At 41.6% G+C, this 22,934-nt stretch overlaps 1 protein-coding gene across 3 annotated transcripts in view; it reads right to left on the bottom strand.

The window, feature by feature from the left end:
* The window catches only part of NLN (neurolysin), a 158,465-nt gene that overhangs the window by 64,828 nt on the left and 70,703 nt on the right, over positions 1-22,934 (bottom strand). For all 3 annotated transcript variants that reach the window (XM_033930104.1, XM_033930086.1, XM_033930096.1), the window contains exons 7-9: positions 19,784-19,919; positions 10,083-10,449; positions 9,371-9,572 (exon numbers count right to left, since the gene is read on the bottom strand). In XM_033930104.1, coding sequence (XP_033785995.1) covers positions 9,371-9,572; positions 10,083-10,449; positions 19,784-19,919 — 705 coding nt within the window. The remainder of the gene's footprint in view (positions 1-9,370; positions 9,573-10,082; positions 10,450-19,783; positions 19,920-22,934) is intronic.

Consider the following 22,934-nt stretch of genomic DNA (forward strand, 5'->3'; position numbering starts at 1 on the left):
TCTGCGCGCTATACCCCTGTGCGCGTTTTACAATGGTGCGCGTTATATCCGCGAAAATACGGTAGGTTTTGTGGGTAATGGGAAGAGGGCTGAAAGAGGATATTAGGAATGGTTGTTATACTGTGTAGAGTTTGAAAAGATGAACCAAATTTGACAAATGAAATATTGCTTTTGTAGATCTGTAGTAACTAACATTGTTTCTCTGTCAATCTGGTGCTTTTTTCTGCATGTTTACAATTTTGCTGATAATCAGCCTGCATGCTAAATATACTCACTATTTTGGATGCAGTTTGTTCTTGTTTCTGCAGTTTATCTGTATGAATATTGTATGCATTTATACCCGTTTACAGTGAATTGACGACTTCTGAGGCACGTGCTTCTGCACCAAAACCCGTGTTGGAATTTGTCTGGTCTGCCTTTACTCACTCTTCTTTATCATAAATACCACTTTCATGGATAGGGAAACAAGGACTAGATTCACAAAGCAAACCGATCGTGTACCAATTGGTTTGCGACCCCGGCCCGATTCACTTACCATGCAAATGAGGGCAGGGCCATGCAAATGTAGGCAGGGACGCGATTCACTAAACTTTTTTCCTATCCGACTATGCTCGCAAAAAGCGACTGCTCAGGACCAGTCGCTGAAGCCCTTTGCGACTGTCCTGCCTTCTGCAGCCCTACTCTCTGCCCTGTCAGCCCCGATCTCTTACTGCCCCGAATGCTTCCTGCAGCCCCGAATATGCCTGCCTGCCCAAACACACCTGCCTTCCAGCCCCGAACATGCCTGCCTGCCTGCCCCAACTTTCTTATCCTTCCCCTGTCGAAGACACAGGCTTAAGCGGGTTAAAATCATGGGCTCCCAAAAGTTCCTCGATCGCCAAAACAGCCCTGAGGTCCAGCAATAGCATTTTTTGTAGGCTTTCTTGCAGCCCTTGCTGCACTAAGAAGAAGAAAACCCCCCCAAAACAAAACAACTCTCCTAAGCAGAGCACATATTGGAGTGCTCTCCGTCAATGGGGCAATTTCTTTTGAATTAATACAATTACTACTGCTATCCAATGCCAAAAAGACGTGGGAAACAGAGGGGACTCCCTCCACTTACCTCTGTCTTCTCCAATATGCAACAGACTGTAATGCCATCATTTACAGTCCAGCCAACCACTTCGGGCGGATCTGCTGCTGAGTCTAGGGGAAGACTCAGCTTGGACGGCGATTTATCACTGAGCCCAAGAGAGCCACACATGCCCCCAATGCCTGGAGGAACATCGAGGGACCAGTCGCTATGGGGGAGCTCCCCGAATGTAGCAGGAGAGACGCTACCGAAACCCGATGTCGACCCGGAAATGTTTACATCAACGCCAATGACAATTCCTGCTGGGGAGTTGCAGCGGCTAGGGAGTAGTGAACCCCGAGCAGCAAGTGGTAGAGAGGCTGAGGGAACCCAGGATTCGGCATCTGGAGGAGTTGCTGAGGAGAAGCTAGCAGCTATTTCCCCCTTCAAGCCACTTGTGAGGCCTCAGTCGGTCACACTTGACTCAATCTGGACAGCTTTGGAGAACCTGCATTCGGTATGTGTTAACTTTGTCTCAATTACTTTAAACTCAACTTCTAAGATAGACCTGTTGGAGACATCACTTCAGTAGCAACAAACAGAGATAAAGAATTTAGAGAAAACAACAACAGAGACTAAAAATTTGATGACTAACAAGTTTCTGATAAAATGCTTTTCCTGAGGAAGATTGAAAACTTGGAGAATCAACATAAAAGTTTGAACTTGAGACTTTTAAATTTTCCAATAGCTAAGTTTATGTCACCCTGGGAAACTTTTAGGAATTTCATGACAACTATATTGAATATATCAGAATCTGATCTTCCACCTTTACAAAAAATCTATTACTTAAAGAAAAATTCAAATAAAGAAGGAGAATTAGTTAGAGGTGGAGACCAGATGGATTTATCTGATATATTACAATCATCTGATATCGAAATAGAGGGTCGGGCTACTTTACTAGTCTCTCTTGTATTTCATCAAGATAAAGAATTGCTGCTGAAATTGTACTTTAAATTGAAACAAGTGTCCTACTTGGGAGGACGAATATATATGTTTCCTGATGTCTCAAAATGGAAGCAATCTAGAAGAAAAGAATTTCTAACATACCGAATGAAAGTGATATCATTAGGGGCAGTTTTTCAGTTAAGATTCCCTTGTAAATGTGTGGTTTCCTTTCAGGAAACTAAATATGTATTTTTTGAACCTGCCCAATTAGGCTTTTTCTTAGAAGGTAAGGGTGTCTCTACGCATCCAGATTGAACCAGGATTGTGTGGCATTAATTTTTGGAAGGCTGTTACTGCTCTTTATTTTAGAATTCTCAATTTGGTTAATGTATCCCTTCCCCTAGGGGTTGGTTTTTTTCTCTTCTTTTCTCCTTCACCTATTGTGGACTATGTTGAATGCAATATTTCCTCATGTTAATTTGCTTATCAGCATGTGCTGATTGTATTGTATTTCAGTATTTCCTTATCATTGTGATGTAATGATAATTTGAAATGATAAATAAAATAAAAAACAAAACAAAAATAAAACAACTCCAACGGCACGGAGGTCCCGCGCATGCTCAGACCATCTTCAGATGGTCTGCGCATGCACGGGGATCGCTATAGCGCGATCCGTGCCTGCAGATAGGGGTGTTCCTCTGACCGCCCTCATCTGCATGTTAAAGTTTACTGAATTAGTCGGACCTGCCCGGATTGGGCATGAATCGGGCCCGATCTGGCAGGTTAATGAATCCTGCTGCAAGTCATGTAAACTGTGAGCACATACTGCCAAAATGCAAAGTGGGCCCCAATATATTCTGGCTCTTCAAGATCCCACTGGTGTTATAAAGAATTAAGCCCAAGACACTGCTGAAATTTTCCTGACTTATTATTAGACAATATATAATGCAGATGAGAAAGCACCCCACACTCAGAGTGAAACTTATTTAAGGAATTTGGCACTTCCTTTTTTTTTCTCCAGAAGTTTTGGAAGTTCTGAATAGGCTGTTGCAGGCAAAAGAATTACAAGTAGCTATCAAAGGATTAAAAAAAACACACAGCCCCAGGCCCTGATGGGTTTGTGTGTGAATTTTATAAAACACTGCAGGATGAGTTGTGTGGCCCTTTAGTTAATCATTATGAAACGGCAAAATCACAGAGCAATCTGCCAGAAGAGTCAAATGAGACTCTCATTACACAGAAACAGAGAAATATAAAAGCAGATAAAGACCATATGGTCTATCTAGTCGACCTAACCATGCCATCTACTATCTCCTCCTCTCCCTTAGAGATCCAACGTACTTGTACCAAGCTTTCTTGAATTCTGATACAATTTTTGTCTCTAACACCGCCACTGGAAGGCTGTTCCAAACATTCACCATCCTTTCTATGAAAAAGTATTTTCTGAATCTATCCCTTTTCACCTTCATCCTATGCCCCCTCATTCCAGAGTTTTCTTTCAATTGCATATTTATACCACATAGGTTTTTAAACATCTGTCAAATCTCTCTTCACCGCCCCGTCCCTGCAACCACTATCCCCGCCCTGTCCCCATCCCCATCCCCACAACCACTGTCCCCGCCCCGTCCCCACGACTACTATCCCCACAGCATCCATACAAGCCTCAGTATTGCAATATTTAGCTTATTCCTTCCTTATAAATCAAAGTTCTGGCTGCTGAACTAGAGAAAGAGATGTTCAGCTGTCAGGGCTTTGTTTATAAATTTTTATCAACACAACCAATATACTACTTTATCCTAAAGCAAAAAAAAAAAAAGGAAATAAATAAATAGAAATTTTTTTTCTACCTTTGTTGTCTGGTTTCTGTTTTCCTCATCTTCTCATTCAATTCCTTCCATCCACTGTCTGTCTTCTCTCAGAGTCTTCCATTTGCTCAGTTACTGTGCCTCTCCCTTCACCCCCCCCCCCCCAAATGGTCTGGCACCCTTCTTCTTCCCTCCGCTCCCCCCATAGTCTGGCATCTCTGTCTTCTTCCCTTCCAGCATCTTTTCCCCACTCTCTGTTCCCCATTTCCCTTCAGCGTCTTCTCCCCACTCTGTCTTCCCCATGTCCCTTCAGCATCTTCTCCCCACTCTGTCTTCCCTATGTCCCTTCAGCATCTTCTCCCCACTCTGTCTTCCCTATGCCCTTCAGCATCTTCTCCCCACTCTCTGTTCTCCATTTCCCTTCAGCATCTTCTCCCCAATCCCCATTTCCCTTCAGTGTCTTCTCCCCACTCTGTCTTCCCCAATCCCCATTTCCCTTCAGCGTCTTTTCCCCACTCTGTCTTCCCCATTTCCCTTTAGCGCCTTCTCCCTACTGTCTTCCTCTTCAGCGTCTTCCTCCCACCACCACCACCCTTCCCTCTCACCACCTCACCGCCCTTCAGCACCCCTTGCGCAGCCCGAGAATCTCCCTCCCTCCCCCTTACCTTCACGGCGCATTAGTAAAGTAACTTGCTGAAGCCGGCCAAGCCTGCCTGCAGTGTGTGTGGGCAGAAGCTTCTCCTCTGATGCAACCAGAAGTTGTGTCAGAGGAGAAGCTTCCGCCCACACACATGCGACTGCAGGCAGGCTCGGCCGGATTCAGGAAGTTACTTTACTAATGCGCCGTGAAGGTATGGTGGAGGGAGGGAGATAGTTTCAGTAGGCAACTGCGGGGACAAGGCCATTCACCGCTCCATAGGACAATGGATGGCCTTGTCCCCATGCCCACAGTGAGCACTTCCACCCCCCCAATGTTTCGGCGGGTTACCCGTGGCTAATCGCGGGTAACAGCCACCGTGTCATTCTCTAATTCAAAGCCTGTTCTAATCTCTTTAAACAGCAAACAGGGAAAGGGCATGAATTACCAGTCCTAGCATGCCCCAGGGTTGGAGCAAGGCAAACCAGGCCTGGAATGGTTAGCCCAATCAGCTCAGGTGCAAGGAGCAGTCATCAGCCCTGAACCCAGAGAATTGATGGCTTGAGCAAAGGGAGCTCAGGTGACTGGAGTGCTAATCAGCACCAAGGAATTGAAAAGGGAGTGGTTAGTAGGAAGCAGGAAAAGCTCACACCAGCCCCCAACTACAGACTGGCTGATTCAGAATGGAGTCTACTCTAGCACAGGGCTGGAAAGTAGTAAGCAGCTACCTCACCAAAGACTCAGATAAAGTCCTCTAATTTTGAACCCACTTTTAGTTATAAGGATGTTACAATGGAGCCAGAAGTTATAGAAGCCAAAGAAACCAGCAGCATGGAAATTGCAGAGTGTGGGGGTGGGGTGGACCCAGAAGGTATGGAGCTCAACTAAAAGCTGCCATATCTGGAACAGAGCTTGCTGATAAAGAGGAATAAGTTTTGATTCCATTTCGTGCACAACTGGACGACATTCTGGGGGAAGAGCAAGCTATTCAGGAAGGATGGACTCCACCTCAGCGGAGACGGAATGAGGCTACTTGCAAGCAACATCATAAGAGAAATTGAGAAGTTTTTAAACTAGGAAGAAGGGGAAAGCCGACAATCAAGCAAGAGTTGATGGTTCGGGAACTGGTATACCCAGAGGATAGCAGGGAAGACTCACCGGATCATAGGCAAGACAGAAATCCTGATGGATTGAAAGGGACACAAGAGGAAAGGAAATGCAAGAAAGTAACAGCCACAAACTCAAGTGTATGTACATGAACGCAAGGAGCATAAGGAATAAGATGGGGGAATTGGAAGCTATGGCACAAAAAGATAACCTTGACATCATCAGCATCACGAAAATATGGTGGAACAAGGAAAACGTCTGGGATACTGTGCTACCGGGATACGAGCTATACCACAGAGACAGAGTGGATAAAAAAGGGGGGGGGGGTATTACCCTATACGTCGAGGGAATTGAGTCTACCGGAGAGAACACGCTGGAAATGAAAAATAAGATAGTCTCTGTGTGGGAACAAAAGGAACGGAAACGAAGATCGGCATCTACTACCGACCCCCAGGGCAATCCAAAGAAATTGATGGAAAAATGATGGATGAGATTAAACTGCAAGGGAGGCAACGCAGTTATCATGGTTGACTTCAATTATTTGGGGATAGACTGGAACCTATGCACCTCCGGCTGTGGTAGGGAGACCAAGATGATACTGTAGGCGATTCTTCCTGGAACAACTTGTCAAGGAAAATATGAGAGGAAATGCAATTCTGGACTTAATTCTACATGGACTACGAGGTGTAGAAGTAGAAGGGACGCTGGGAAGCAATGATCCACTTCAACCTGGACACAGAGGCAAAACATCAATCCAGAACAATGGTCATGGCACTGAACTTCTGAAAAGGGAATTACGAAGGGTGGGGAAGAAGATTAAGAATAGGATAAGCACTGTAAAAACACTAGAGCAAGCGTGGTCCCTTTTTAAGAACACAGTCACAGAGGCACAAGGGATCCAAGAGGAAAAAGAACAAGGAACTGGCGTGGCTCACTGTAGCGGTGAAGGAAGCGATCAGAGACAAGAAGACTTCGTTTAAGGAATGGAAAAGGTCAAAAACGAACGAAAACTGGAAAAAGCACAAACAACACCAAAGCAGGTGCCATAAGGCGGAAAGAGGGGCCAAAAGAGACTAAGAGGAAAAAATAGCCAAGGAGGCAAAAAACTTCAAGCCATTCTTTCGATATATTAAGGGGAAACGATCCGCGAAAGAAGCAGTGGGGCCATTGGATGACCATAGAATAAAGGGAGTGCTAAAGGAGGACAAAGCTATCACCAACAAACTGAACACATTTTTTGCGTCTGTATTTACTGAAGAGGATATACACAGGAAGCCGACAGGCTATACGCAGGAAACGAAGATGGGAAACTGACAGGGTTGATGGTCAGTCTAGAAGAGGTATGCAGGCAGATTGATAGGTTTAAAAATGATAAATCCCCAGGGCGGATGGCATACATCCGAGGGTAATCAAGGAACTGAAAGGGGCTATAGTTGAACTGCTTCAACTAATAGCCAATCTGTCAATCAAATCAGGAAGGATTCCAGAAGACTGGAAAGTGGCGAATGTTACGCCGATCTTCAAGAAAGGTTCGAGGGGAGATCCGGGAAACTACAGTGAGTCTGACCTCGGTACCGGGAAAGATGGTAGAGGTGCAGATAAAGGACCGCATCATTGATCACCTTGACGGACACAATCTGATGAGGACCAGCCAGCACAGCTTCAGCAAAGGAAGATCTTGCTTGATGAACTTGCTGCACTTCTTCGAAGGAGTAAACAGGCAGATAGACAAGGGTGACCCGGTCGACATTGTATATCTGGATTTTCAGAAGGTGTTCGACAAGGTTCCGCATGAACGACTACTTCAAAAAATTGTGAGCCATGGAATCGAGGGTGAAATTCTCACGTGGATTAAAAACTGGCTGGCGGATAGGAAAGAGAGTGGGGGTAAATGGACAATGCTCAGACTGGAAAAGCGTCAGGAGTGGGGTGCCACAGAGTTCGGTGCTTGGACCTATCTCTTCAAAATATTTATAAATGACCTAGAAATTGGTACGACGAGTGAGGTGATTAAATTTCCAAAGGAAGGGGAATGGATCAAATAAAGCTTTTACACAATGTACATTCAATGGAAGAACCTCAGATTTACTCCAATTTATCTTATAACCTGAAAATTTTCCAAAACAATCAATCAATTCCAGTAAACGAGGGATGGTTGATTCAGGATTCTTCAAATGAAGCAAAATATCATCTGCATAAGCCGAAACTTTGTAGTCTCGACCTGCATACGGAATTCCCTATATTTCATTTGGCTGCCGAAATTGCCAACAACAAGGGTTCCAAAACAATATCAAAAAGCAAAGGAGATAAGGGACATCCTTGTCTAACTCCCCTCTTCTGACAAAAATGCTCACAATTGGCGGGGAGGGGTAAATTTTCCAAATTTTTACAGAATCATCAAGCCTTTATATTGTGTCAGGGTATGTATTGGATCCTTCCTGAACTCAAGGAGAATCTGCCAGACTGGTTGATACTGGAAAGTCATCTCTTGGCCCCATTACGTCTTAACCATATTTTAAATATCAAGCTTCCTTGAATATACAAGGACAATATTATTCTTCAATCTACCTGGAAGACATTAAAATTTATTGATGCCTTAACTACAGTTTCAATACAACAATCCACATGTCAATCCTTATGGTTAAACTCTAAGATAAAAATCAGCGAGTCTAAAATCCTCTGGAAACATTGGTTGCAGGCAGGCATACGTACTTTAGATGATGTAATTCAGAATGGGAAAATGGTAAATTTATTACAATTGCAACAATCATCTGGCATCTCAAAATCTCAAGGTTATAAATGGTTGCAGTTGAAACAGGCCATTCAGAAGGGGGTTCCCTGACTGGTGTAACTTAAAAAATCAGTATAGCTTACCGGGCCTATGTTTTCAGACAGATTTGCAAGGGCATCAGGCCGCCAAGTGGTACAAATTAATATTTTGGAGAATGAGATGTACAGCATCAGCATCTATGAGACAAACCTGTTTTTTTCTGTTATATAGAATTTTTTGGATAGTTCAAAGCCTAATATATGCTGGCACTGTCATCTTGAAGTAGAGACACTCTGTTGTGGAGTTTAGCATCATTCAATGTTTGAAAAAGTAGACAAGTATATAAAGTGATATAAGAAAACTAGCTTGGCAGTTAAATTTTAGTACCAAAGAAATTGAGAGTTTGGGGTACAGAAATCCAAGGAGATGAAATACTGATGTACATGAAATAAAAGATTTCAGGGTTATATCCTGTGATTTCATGGTAATGAAACAGTGACAAGAGAATATTCTCCATGTCACAGGTCTCACTATGGTCCTCTGTCTTGATTTGTTGGAAATTTAAATTATTTTGGTTAGAGCAGTCATTCTGCTAAACATAAAATGGCCTGCATCAACTCTTGGATCTTCCAGCCATTCTCTTCAAACAAGACTTGATGTTTACTGGCAGAGAATTTATTAATGTATCTATTTATATATCATCAATCCAAATCATCTTTACAATCAACAGTGTACAGTGTTAAGTATACATAGAATTAATTTGTACACATTACAAGCTACATGCCCACTTATCAGGAGTTCTTAGTTGGCTGGATTTGTGAGTCTTTCAACATTGATCTTGCCTCTGTACTGCTTTTTTTCCAACCATTATTTGAGAGTCAGAGTGATTGATAAGATTAAAAAAAAACAAAAAACTGCAATAACATCCACACAAAGCAAAGTCTGAGGAATAGGAGGAAGTAAAACTATTTGCTCACTCAGAAATCTTGCATATTCCTACTTTTTCACTAGGTTACAAAATCAAAGAAATTAGGAAATGGAAACAAAGTGCTAACCTGTGCACAAATTTGGTGCATCACATGGCCAAATTCATGAAAATATGTCTTCACCTCATCATGTCGCAATAAAGAGGGCTGGCTTACTGTTGGCTTTGAAAAATTTGCCACCATGGCGGCTACAGACATCATCCTTTGGCCATCAGGTAGAAGACAGCCAGGCTGCAGCCCAAAACATGCTGCGTGCCCATACTTTCCATCTCTAAAGCAACAATAATAAAACAATTAATGACAAACAAACTCATCAAGAAAACACAAAAACCTCTGGACTACTGAAGCATCACTGCTTACCCCATTAATTACCGTGTTTCCCCGAAAATAAGACCTAGCATGATTTTAAAGATGCTCCTAATTATAAGACCTATCCCGAAAATAAGACCTAGCGTGATTTTTAAAGATGCTCCTAATATAAGCCCTACCCCAAAAATAAGCCCTATTGAAGAACTTACATAAGAAATTACATGAAGTACAATTTGAATGCAACAGCTAAACTCTCCAGAAAATCAAATACAGTACAATTTACATCAAATTCAAAGGAGATTAAAATAGTCAAAGATACTTCAAAAAAAATCTAATATACTTTGCCAAACCTAGAACCCAGTAGAATATTAGGATGATAATAAGCAAGTTATGCAGATATTGTCTCATAATTTATTTTACTAATCATCAACAATTTTGCCTTTTTAATAGTAGATTAGAATATGATAATCACCTTGGATACAAGTCCAAGTAGAATTGCCCTAGCACACCTCCGGTCACATTGTCTTTCACAGAATAGAGAGTAACACTCTTGTCCCAAACAGGAGCATTCTCCACCTGTTCAAACACCAACCCCAGCAGCTCCTGATAAATGTTTAACAAGTTCACCGTCACCTCTTCCACTGGGAAATACTCCCTGATCTTCTCTTGCTCTACAGAGTACTTAAGCTCTTCTATGGAAGTCATGTAATAATGGAGATCCCAAGCGTTGATTCTGCCATCTGATTCCAGGCCACGTTCTTCACATTCCTTTAACTTAAGTTCCAGAATTAGCTTCTTTTCACTCTCACCCAAAGGCTTCAATTTCTTTGTTAGGTCATCTACAAATAGAAAATATCAGTGTTAATGTGGTTTTTGTCAATTCAATGATTATTTAAAAGCAGTAATCAAATCATTAGATGTAATATGTATAGTAAACTTATCAAAGTGTGGTTGGAAACTGCTTCTGATCAACCATCTTTATGCCACATGCTCTTGGTTTCTGACTATATTGCTTGATATCTGAGGATCTTCTTTCTCTACAAGATGCACAAAATTACCTAATACTGACACTTTTATTAACTATGCTGTTCTTGTGTCATTCTCCTTTACATTACATTACATTACATTAGTGATTTCTATTCCGCTTGTACCTTGCGGTTCAAAGCGGATTACATAAGAAGAAGCTGGACATTTCCAGGAGTGTACATGACATTTAGGTTAAGACATAGTTACAGAATGAGTATAGGCTTGGTAACATTGGATGAGAGCAGTTATATTACATTATATATCAAATCTTTTTCCAGGCGTTGGTAGGTAATATGAATCGGTAGGAAGAATTAGGTTTTTTTTTTTTTTTTTACAACAATGTCCAGTTTTCTTATTATCAAATTTCTTATCAGATGCAGTGGGAACATCTCAGGTGATCACAATCTCTTCATATGCCATAATTCTCTTCAGCAACGGGGGACTAGATATTCAAATCCTCTTGAAATTTCACCAATAAATAATGTATGTGGAAGCCTCAGTCCCACCAGTCCACCGCTTTACCGTTTGCAACTGCGGGAAGAATTACTTGGTAACCTTCATCATTGGTTATTCCGCATTCATCTACAGCAGCATCATGACAAAGATGAATTTGATAAAAAACTCCAAGAACTCAAGACCTCCATGAAACAATTTAGAGACGAGATCAGGCAAACTAAGATTAAGAAATGGAAAAGAGACGAGAGGGATACCCAGACGGACTGAGTTTACTCCTGGCAACAACGGAAGAATATGATTATTCCTGCTCGCAAGAAAGTTGCGTTTGACAGCACGTCTGGAGACTCAGATGCGACCAGTGACGGGTCAAATGAGGGCATGATGGAAAAATCGGGGGATTCCACCAATCAAGAAATAAGAGGCAGGGGGCGAACCCGACAACAAAGAGGAAGAGGCCAGCTGCAGCAACAAGGACCTCGAGCCTGGACAACGACCATCCAACAGTGATAAATTTATCCTCCATTCCATTGACAGTTTGCCAGTCTTCTGTTTTGGATCGCGGACTAGGGTTCATTATGACTCACCCACCGGATTTTTTTAAACTTCAGGTGGCACTACATGCTTTCATACGGAAGATGCAACTGAAAGTATTTTTCCAGGAGGAAGAGGACACTAGCGATATACAGACAGAGGATAAGAGTCTAGAGGAGGAGAACACTATCAGTTCAATAGAGATCTGTAAGATTAAATCGAAATGGACCCCCCCTGGCCCTATGGACTCCATGATTTATGCTTATAGGGAAGTAGTGTTGACGGATTTGAGACAACTTCAACAGAAATGGGAACACAGAGGCCCCTTTAACATCACCAAACAGCAGCATCGGGAATTCCAGGAGCTGCTGGAAAATGACAATATAGTCATAATTAAAGCTGACAAAGGGGATGCCACGGTGTTGATGAACAGAACTGATTATGATAGGGAAGCGAGGCGTCAGCTAAGTGACGTCCAGGCCTATGTAAAACTAGATCAAGACGCCACTGAGGGTTTATTGCATGATATTCTGGAGCATCTCAATACCAACTATAAGAATGGTATTTTCACTAAAAGGGAGTTCACATTTTTGGTCGAAAGCAATCCAAGGATTCCAAGGATTTTTTTCGTTCCAAAGATCCATAAGACACTGAATAATCCGCCCGGCTGGCCCTTTGTTAATACACGCCATTCTATTCTCGAACCCCTCTCCAAATTTATTGACTATTTCTTGCGAGAAGAAGTTTCAAAGATCACCTCTTTTATTAGGGACTCTTCCCATTTTTTGAGGAAATTAGGTCAATTAGATATGGAGATGCAAAATAATTGAATGGTAACTTTAGATGTAGTGTCACTCCCAGTGGGAGGCTTTACAGGTGATAGAAGAGACGCTACAAAAAAGAGATTCCCCCCAACGTATTTCGACGGAATGTTTGATGAAAATGGCAAAATGGGTCATACAGAGTAATTATTTCCAATATTATGATGAGTTTTTCCAACAGATCAAGGGGGTAGTGATGGGAGCCACTCTGGCCCCATCGGTTGCCACTCTTTATATGGCTCGCTTTGAGGAAAGATGGGTGTATGGGAGTCGATGGTATTCCCAAGTGTTGTTCTAGGTTCGTTTCCTGGACGATGTATTTATAATATAGCAAGGCACTAGGGATCAACTGCAAGAATTTTTTGACTATTTGAACTCTGTAGACCCCAATATAAAATTTACATGACCTGTCATCAAACATGCATTGAGTTTCTAGACATCGCTATAAAGGTAGATGAGGGCCACATACACACTTCCCTATATAGAAAAAAGGTAACAAGCAACACGGTGTTACATTTTGAGAGTTTTCATCCTTTTAAATTACAGTTCAATCTACCGATAGGGCAATTTTTACATGTCCGACGAGTATGCTCCTCCATGGAAGAGTTTAAAAGGCAGGCTAACCTTTTGTGGGGGAGGCTTGGTGATAGAGGGTATCCGGAGAGAGCTCTAAGGCAGGCATATAAGAGGGCTAGGTTTGCCCAACGGGAGCTTCTATTGCAGGAAAGAAAGGATCCTCAGGGAGAAGATAAGGAATTCCTAACTTGCGTTCTTCCATTTTCCAAAATAGAAAACATAGTAGTTAGGATTATGAAACGATACTGGTATATAGTGCAAACTCACAGGTCCCTACAGGATTTTCCAAGGATAGCATACTCGAGAGGCACTACCCTAGGCCAAAGATGTAACTTTCAAAAATATGGGAAATGGAAGAGGGTGACAAGGGGCCAGCATAAGAAGTGTGGGAAGTGCCAGTGGTGCGCATTTACTATTGAGGGAGGGTCCTGGAGGGTTCCAGGGGGGGATATCACCTTGGAGTCTAAAGTAGATACTGATTGCAATTCTACAGATGTGGTCTATATGATAATGTGTCCCTGCAGGTTAATCTATATTGGACGGACAAGCAGGTTAGTAAGGGTCAGACTAACAGAACACAAATCGAGGATCTTGAATAGGATTGCCGAGGCCCCCTTGGCAGAGCACTGGATGGCACGCAACCATAAGATAGAAGAGATGAAATGGTGGGTCATTGAAAGAGTAGTTGGGAGGGATGGTGGGAAAGACTATAGGAGACTTAATGAGAGAGAACAGAGATATATCTTCATGTTGGATACGGTGACACCAAGAGGGTTGAACAATGAGTTGGAATGGGCTTCATTGATAGGTTTGAAAGGTTGCACCAATGGAAAACAGGGGGAGGTAACCTTTGGTGGTAGGAAGTAGACGAGTATTTAAACGCCGAGGGTGCACGCCGCCGTCATCTTTCTCTCATAAGTTTGCATTTGGAGTCGGATGACAGCAGCTACCTCGGTAAGGTTACCTATTGTTGCTTTGGTTGATTACTTTAGATTAAGACTATGTAAGGGGGGAGCAGTATATGAATAAAAACTTAACGGCTTCCTTCTTTTTAACATGTAGGGAGACCCTTGATAAAGCGCAGCAGCGCGAAACATGTCTGGTCTGGCTCCCAGGTTGGCGGACGCAGAGATAAGTGCATATTATAAATAAACAAATAAAAGAGCATGGCACATAGCATTTAAAACGCACATTGAAACATATTTAAAATTATTTATGTTTTAAATATTTATGAATGTGGAATAGCCAATGATGAAGGTTACCACGTAATTCTTCCCGCGGTTGCAAATGGTAAAGTGGTGGAGTGGTAGGACTGAGGCTTCCACATACATTATTTATTGGTGAATTTTCAAGAGGATTTGAATATCTAGTCCCCCGTTGTTGATAAAGTACTACACTATTTGGACTGATATAAAAGCTAATACACTATAGCCATTTATTGGTGTGCTTGAAGTGATAATTCTCTTCAGGTCATGATCCCAGTTCTTTTCTGGTACAGTGATGTTACAGTGTTCACAAAGTTTTTAATAAATGACAGAGTAAAAACTCACTCAACTATGTGGTTGTAAAGGACTTGGTGTAGTCACTACCCAGGAAAAAGATCTGTGTGTCATTGATGATACATTGAAACCCTCTGTTCAGTGTGCAGTAGTGGCTAAGAAAGCAAATAGAACATTAGGAATTATTAGGAAATGAAAATAATAAACAAATATGATATTATAATGCCTTTGTATCCTTCCATGGTACGACCCCACCTCGAATATTGTGTGCAGTTCTGGTCAATGCATCTCAAAAATAGTGGAATTAGAAAAGGTACAGAAGAGGACAATGAAAATGATAAAGGGGATGGGACAACTTCCCTGTGAGGAAAGGCTAAAGAAGCTAGGGCTTTTAAGCTTGGAGAAGAAACAGCTAAGGGGAGATATAATAGAGCAAAACAAAATGCAACTACTGTTGGAAAGGCTACAAAAGTGTGATTGCCAGTACGTTACATTGTAACATTACCCTACAAGTGGAGGAAAAAGCCTCAAAAATATATTTGCAGCAGTAAAAGTAAAATAAAGCTAATATTGTATCTGCTGCACACATCAATGAGGCATTAAAAAAAACCTCCACTATGTAGCCTTTATATACTGGTATCTTGCAATGCACATAGACAACTCACAATTCTTTAGACATACACACAGTGATGAACTTATCCGAAAGGCTCCATGACCTTCATTGTAATCATTCACTGTTGCGACCTCATTCAAAAGCAATGATTTTCAAAAGTAGAGCTCCATCTGACAGAAGAACCCAACAAGAATTCCTGTTTCGCCGGATTGCCAGACTTCTTTAGGGGAAATGATCACAATGCATCTCCTGTGTCTCAATGATAACAATCATGGCGCCAGCTTTAAACAGAACACTGTGGAAAAGGGCATTTCCAGTTCAAAAACACATATCACTTCCGAATCAAAGAAACAAATTTAAAAAAAACCCCAATAAAAAATGCATTCCAATCTATTTGAGCATTAAGTCGTTTAGGCCATATTGCATCATATGCAAAAATCAGATGCTGTTCCATTCGCCAGTCTAGTTTTTAAATCTCCTCGGCAATCTGATGTTTTCAAGGATCTTAACACTGTGTATTCAAAATCCATAAATTTGTGATGACTGACGAAATGTGTTCAATAAGTGGATCTGATCCTCTCCCATTGTCAATATTATATTTATGTTCTGATAAGCGAATCTTAAGTGCTCTCGAAGTATGTCCAATATATAAATATTGACAAAGACAAATGAGAACATACACAACATAACTTGACTGGCACATAGTATGATTAACCACAATGACTCAGATATCATGAAAAGACAATGTATAAAATATTAAAAATACTTTCAATAATAGTTGATGCTATGATGTTCTATGATGTAATATAAGGACAGCATAGACTATTCACTAATTAAAAAATGAAGGCAAAAGCCTCAGAAAAGGGCCCTCCCACCTCCACCGAAGTGGTTTGTTAAAGGTGGTGGAGTCTGTGGGAGCCATTTCAGATGCGCAAGACAGTTTTTCTGGCGTCCCATTTGATAGAGGTCTGATCGGTCGGGATACACCCTGAGGCAGCAGATTTGTGAAACGCTGGCCACCGTTGGTGTACCGATCAGCTGAAGATAAGTTGAAAAGTTTTTCTTCTATCTTTTGTTTTTTTCATTAGTGAAGTACAGCATAAGGCTCTATAGTGAAGGTTTTTTGCCAATGAGGTGACCGCTCCACCACCTTTAACAAGCCCTTCTTTAGATATGTAAAAGGAAAAACCCCGCAAAAGAGACGGTGGGACCGCTGGTTGACCAGGGAAGAAAAGGGTACATCAAGGAAGATAAACAAATTGCAGACAGACTAAATTCCTTTTTTACGAAGGAGGACACCGCAACAATACCTGACACAGTGAAAGTGTTCAAGGGAGTCGTACAGGACAGCCTCACCACAGTAGAAGTGGACTTGAACCAGATTTACCACCAGATCGACAAACTTAAAAGTGATAACTCTCCTGGACCGGATGGAATTCATCCGAGTGTCCTAAAAGAACTGAAATTTGAAATCGGAGAACTATTGCAAAAACTTGCCAACCTGTCAAGATACCGGACGACTGGAAGATAGCGAACGTCTCGCCAAGAATTAAAAAAGGATCGAGATGAGTGCCAGGCAACTACAGATCTGCGAGTCTCACGTCTGTCCCTGGAAAGATGGTTGAGGCGCTGATCAAAGATAGCATAGTCCGACACCTAGACACACACGACCTGATGAGAGCCAGTCAACATGGGTTCAGGAAAGGGAAATCATGTTTGACGAACCTACTTCAATTTTTTGAGACAATGAATAGACAAATTGATTGTTGAGAACCGGTGGATATGGTATACTTGGACTTTCAGAAAGCGTTTGACAAAGTTCCACATGTAAGACTTCTCAGGAAATTACAAGGCCATGGAATAGAGGGAGATATACTAAGATGGATAGGCAAATGGCTAGAGAACAGAAAACAGAGAGTGGGTATAAATGGGAAGTTCTCAGAATGGGAAAAAGTGACTAGCGGTGTACCCCAGGGCTCGGTACTTGGACCCATCTTATTTAATATTTTCATAAATGACCTAGAAGAAGGAACATCCAGTGAAATCATCAAGTTTGCAGACGACACAAAGCTATGCTGGGCAATCAGATTGCAGAAGGACAGCGAGGAACTCCAGAGCGACTTGAATCAATTGGAGAAATGGGCAGATAAATGGCAGATGAATTTTAATGTGGAAAAATGCAAAGTGATGCATTTAGGCAGAAAAAATAAAGATCACAAGTATAATATGTCAGGTGTAACTCTGGGAAAGACCGAACAGGAAAAGGACCTGGGTGTACTGATAGATAGGACCCTAAAACCATCGGCGCAATGTGCAGCGGCAGCGAAGAAAGCAAATAGAATGCTAGGCAATGATAAAGAAGGGAATTACGAGTAGATCAGAGAAAGTTATAATACCGCTCTACAGAGCCATGGTCAGACCGCACATGGAATACTGCATCAAGCATTGGTCTCCATACCTAGAGAAGGATATAAAACTGCTGGAGAGGGTGCAGAGATGAGCAAGGAAGTTAGTGAAAGTATGGAGAACCTGGACTACGAGGAACGACTTAGGAGACTGGGGTTGTTCTCCCTTGAAAAGAGAAGACTGCGAGGGGATCTGATCGAGACTTTCAAAATACTGAAAGGATTCGACAAAATGGAGCAGGGATAGCAGTTATTTACAATGTCTAATGTGACAAGGACAAGAGGACACAGACTGAAGCTGAGGGGGGACAGGCCCAGGACAAATATCAGGAAGTTCTGTTTCACGCAGCGAGTGGTGGACACCTGGAATGCTCTCTCAGAGGAAGTAATTGCAGAATCCACTGTTCTAGGATTTAAGGGTAAACTAGATGCACATCTCCTTAAGAGTGGCATAGAGTGATACAGGTAAGGGTAAATTAGATGCACATCTCCCTTGAGAAGCATACAGTGATCTGGGGACTAAAACTATGCCAAAGTACACCTGGCAGGGCCTCCGCGTGTGCGGATCATCGGACTTGATGGACCCAGGGTCTGATCCGGAGATGGCAATTCTTAAGTCACATAAAACATCCTATTCTAAGTACATATTGCTACCTCCCTCTCCCACATCCCTCCTCTTACTACAAGTTTTTCTCTCTTTCTTTCTTTGTTCTCACTCTCCCATTATAGGCTATCATCTTCCTTCTCACTCCTTTAGCATCAACTCCCCTTATCCCATTAACCCCATTCTCCCAAACCCAGCATCTGTTAATGTTAGCTTCCAGTTGACCTCTCCTGGTCCTAGCATCAGATTTTTTTTATCTCACATGATGTCCTCTTCCCCCTTTCTACCACCAGCATCAACTTCCTTGTCTCTCTCACTTCCTCTCCCATCTAGCATCTCATCTCCGACTCTCCTCCTGCAACATACTCTAGCTCAGCATCTCCCCCCTCCATCCAGTATTTGCCTCTCTTCCCTTCAACCATTCAGCATGCCCTTCTTTCTCTCCCCCACTTGGGTCTAGCACCTTCCATCAATTTTTTTTTCCTTGGCATAGATTCATTGTAGTGGTAGGCAATGGCAGCTTCAGCAGCAATAAGAGTACCTATAATGAGCTCCACTGATCCTTCAGAGCCATGTGTCTTTTGGAGGGTCTATGTGTTCTGCCCCCTCTGATGCACATTTCCTTAGGTTATAAAGATCAATACATGGCCACAAAAGGTAAGTGGTGCTCATTACTGGCTCTCTTACAGCTGCTGAAGCTGTTGTAAAGGAGCTGTGCCAAAGAACAAGGTTCGAGGGAGGTGCTGAACTAGAAGAGGGAAAGAGACAAGATGCCACAGCATGGAATGAGAAACCCTGTTTTGATCCTTCTTCTAAACTATACCCATGCTGAAACAGAGGTAGCAAAGGAGTGGCAAGTCAATTTGGGGGTTTGCATTTGCCACCTTGTGCCACCCAGCCCCCTACCCCTCTCTATGAAAAATAGTCAATGTACCTTGAATCCAAGACATTTCAAGATCCAAGCCACAATGAATATGCATTAAACAGATCTGCATATCAATATTCACTGGGAATATTCTGCAAACTTAACTGGCAAGGGGTACCTCCAGGACCGACTTGGGAAACACTGCTCTGTGCCTACAATTTGAGTTACAAGATGAATTCCTGTCATCAATGTATGCAAAATGGCATGAATCCTATGCAATAATTTGAGTATTCTTTTAACTTAAGGCAAGCTTTTTATTAAAATTCCAAATTAATTCTGTGATGCCTGTATTTGCCTACTATCAAATGCTACTACTTAATGCTAGGCTTCTGGGATATCTTTTGGAAATATGGAAACTTGATACTTTTTGGGATTCTGACATGACATGGCTTGGATGCTGTTGGAAGCATGATATGAAGATAGATGGACCTTTGGTCTGACTCAATATTGCAGTTCTTATGTTACTATATACCTACTCACTCCAGGTGCATGCATAGATTTGTAGAGAAATCAAGGGAAGATTCAGAGCTCTTCCTTCATGCAAACAGTGCAAAACTAGGACTAGACGAGCCTGTTCAATAAAACTCTGAATGGACTGCAAAGAGAATAAAGGACTTCTTTCCTAATAACATAACAGTTTATTTCTATTCTGCAAAACCTCTCCTTCCATGTTTGCCTTGTTCTATATGTTTGACATGGCTACAAATAAGAACCAACCTAAGAAGTCAGACACATTAGCGGTCTTCTTAGCTGTGTTCACTTCCAGCACATAGTCAGCATGTGTTCTGTATCCAAGATGCTTTGCTAATCTGTCTCTCAGCGGAATCAAACGCTCAAGAATTTTTGTATTTTCCTGAGAAAAGAGAAAGAAACAGATAATGAACAAATGGTGTCTTCTAATTTCTATATCTATATTTCAGTTTGAAAAAATTTCTTAAAACACATTCCTCTGTTTTGAAAATTAGTCCTCCATTTCTTCAAAGGAAAGGACTCAAAATCCAGGTCTGGGACTTTCCCAGACAAAAGGCTCAATAAACATGCAGTCTTTGTAAAATACATAAGCTGAAGTAATCTTATAACAGCATACAATATCATCAAACGTGAACTTGAAAACATCCAGTCCAAAACAACAAAAAATAGAAAATATTACAAAATACAAATCATGTGATCATATATATAACAGTTGCACAAAATATATTCAGCCAGCTTAAATCTAGTATTACACTACCAGAGAAGACTCCAAATTCTTAATTCAACTGATCTCTTTAATACATTTAAATCACAAATAAAATAGCAATATACACTTACAGTGTATAAGGAATAAGGGCTCTGACATTACAGTTTTGAAATATAGAAACATATTACATTACATTACAGATTTCTATTCCGCCATTACCTTTCGGTTCAAAGCGGATTACAAAAAGAGTTATGGAAGAAGGGTTACAACGTTAGATCAGAGAAGGTTTCCAAGAGAGAGAAAAGTAGATATATTGGCAGATAAAGGTCAAATGGTCCATCCAGTCTGCCATCCACTATCTCCTCTTTCCCTAAGAGATCTCACATGCATGTCCCATGCTTTCTTGAATTCAGACAGTCTTTTACTCTACCACCTCTACCAGGAAACTATACCACGCATCAACACCCTTTCTTTAAAAAAGTATTTCCTTAGATTACTCCTGAAACTATCATCTTTTAACTTCATCCTATGTCCTCTCATTCTGGAGTTTCCTTTCAAATGAAAGAAATACCTCATGCGCTTTTATGCCATGTAGATATTTAAACATCTCTATTATATCTCCTCCCACCTTTCCTTCAAAGTATACTGTACATATTGAGATCTTTAAGTCTGTCCCCATACAAATTAAGTCAAAGACCATCGACCATTTTAGTAACCTCTCTCTGGATTGACTTCATGCTGTTTATATCTTTTTGAAGGTGCGGTCTCCAGAATTGCACAAAAACAAAGGAAAATGCTGCAGAACCGATGTACAAGGTATGAAAGTCTTTATCTTTATTAAAAAGATGCACTGTAGCATTTCTCACACAAGAGGACTATTGCATCTTCTTTAATAAAGATATGACTTTTTATACCTTGTACATCGGTCCTGCAGCATTTCCCTTTGTTTTTGTCATTTGACTTCCTTACTGCAGATTGGTTGGATTGTTTTTTTGTTGTTTGGCACTTTTTCTCCAGAATTGTACACAATATTATAAATGAAGTATCACCATAGTCTTATACAGGGGCATCAAAAGCTCCTTTTTCCTACTGTCCATACCTCTTCCTATGCACCCTAGCATCGTCTTAGCTTTCACCATCATCTTTTCACCCTGTTTGACCACCTTAAGATCATCACATACTATCACACCCAAGTCCCACTCCTCTTTCATGAACAAAAGTTTTTCACACCATGAGCAATACTGTTCCCTTGGGATTTTGGAGCCCAAATGCATGACTTTGCATTTCTTAGCATTAAATCTTAGCTGCCAAATTTCAGACCATTCTTCAAGCTTTGCTAGGTTCTACTCTATTGCAGATTTTGGTATTATCCACAAAGAAGCAAATCTTACCGACAGCACTTCAGAAATATCGCTTACAAAAATGTTAAAAAGAAGAGGCCCAAGAACCAAACCTTGAGGCACACCACTGCTAACATCCCTTTCCTCAGATTGATCTCCATTAACCACTATCCTCTGTCACCTTCCACTTAACCAGTTCCTAACCCAGTCTGTCACTTTGGGGCCCATTCCCAGGTCACTCACTTTATTTATTAGATACCTGTGTGGCATGAACACTGTCAAAGGCATTGCTAAAATCTAAATACACCACATTTAGCGCACTCCCTCTATCCAATTCTCTGGTCGCCCAGTCAAAGAAACTGATCATATTTGTCTGACAAGACCTGGCTCTAGTAAATCCATGTTGTTTTGGGTCCTGTAATCCATTGAATTTCAGAAACTGCACTATTCTGCTTTAAAAGCTTTTACATTAACTGCGAGGTTGACACAGAAACTCACAGCAGCCATTTTGAACAGCAAGTCTGCATGGGGCAGGAGCGTAGGAACATCACTCCTGCCACGGTTCATCTCTGGACCATCAGGGCGTAAAAGGTAGGTTGTGGATGGGTCCAGAGGGTGGGAGGTTGATGGGGTGGAGCAAATCCAGCTGGGACAGAATGTGGGAGGGACCCCTCCTGTTCTGGCTCACCGCTACACCACATGGGCTTAAGGCAGGCCCTCAGGAAGCCTCCAGTGGATCTGGGAGGGGGCAGGGTGGTGCAGATCCAGGGAGGACTCGAATATAAACTGAGAGCCCCATTTCTCGGCCATTTTTTGGGTTCAAAAATCTTGGTTTATATTCAAGTATATACGGTATGTGTATTTCAGAGTCATGTCCATGACACACTAAACATTCTGCCCATGTTTACGCTACCTCATGATGTTGGCACATATGTTATAGAGTAGCGCCTAGCACTTCATGTGTAATTGCCAATTAGTGGTGCCAATCACACTCGTAAGTAACTTACATGTACAACCGGTACCTATTTTTATGTGACAATTTAAAGAATTGTTCTTTATATTTTGTCTCACACATTTTAACCTTCTGGCTGTGGTAGTGGTAGCCCTTTACCCTTCCCCACCTGCAAGTTTCAGTCCGTTCCCCTTCTTCAATTCTAATCTTTTTCTTCATTTGAGGTTCATACCTCAAAAAGGTTGTCCTAACTTAACTGCATAGCTTTTCATAGTGATATGAAAATCAGTGACAAGCCGTAGAGCTAGCAGCAGTTACTGCGCTCCATGTATCATTATCTGGTCAGCTGAATACACAAAACAGATTTAAACAACATTTAAAAAGTACACTGACCATGGC

This window comes from Geotrypetes seraphini, chromosome 1 (assembly GCF_902459505.1).
Source record: "Geotrypetes seraphini chromosome 1, aGeoSer1.1, whole genome shotgun sequence".
NCBI classification, from domain to species: Eukaryota; Metazoa; Chordata; class Amphibia; order Gymnophiona; family Dermophiidae; genus Geotrypetes; species Geotrypetes seraphini.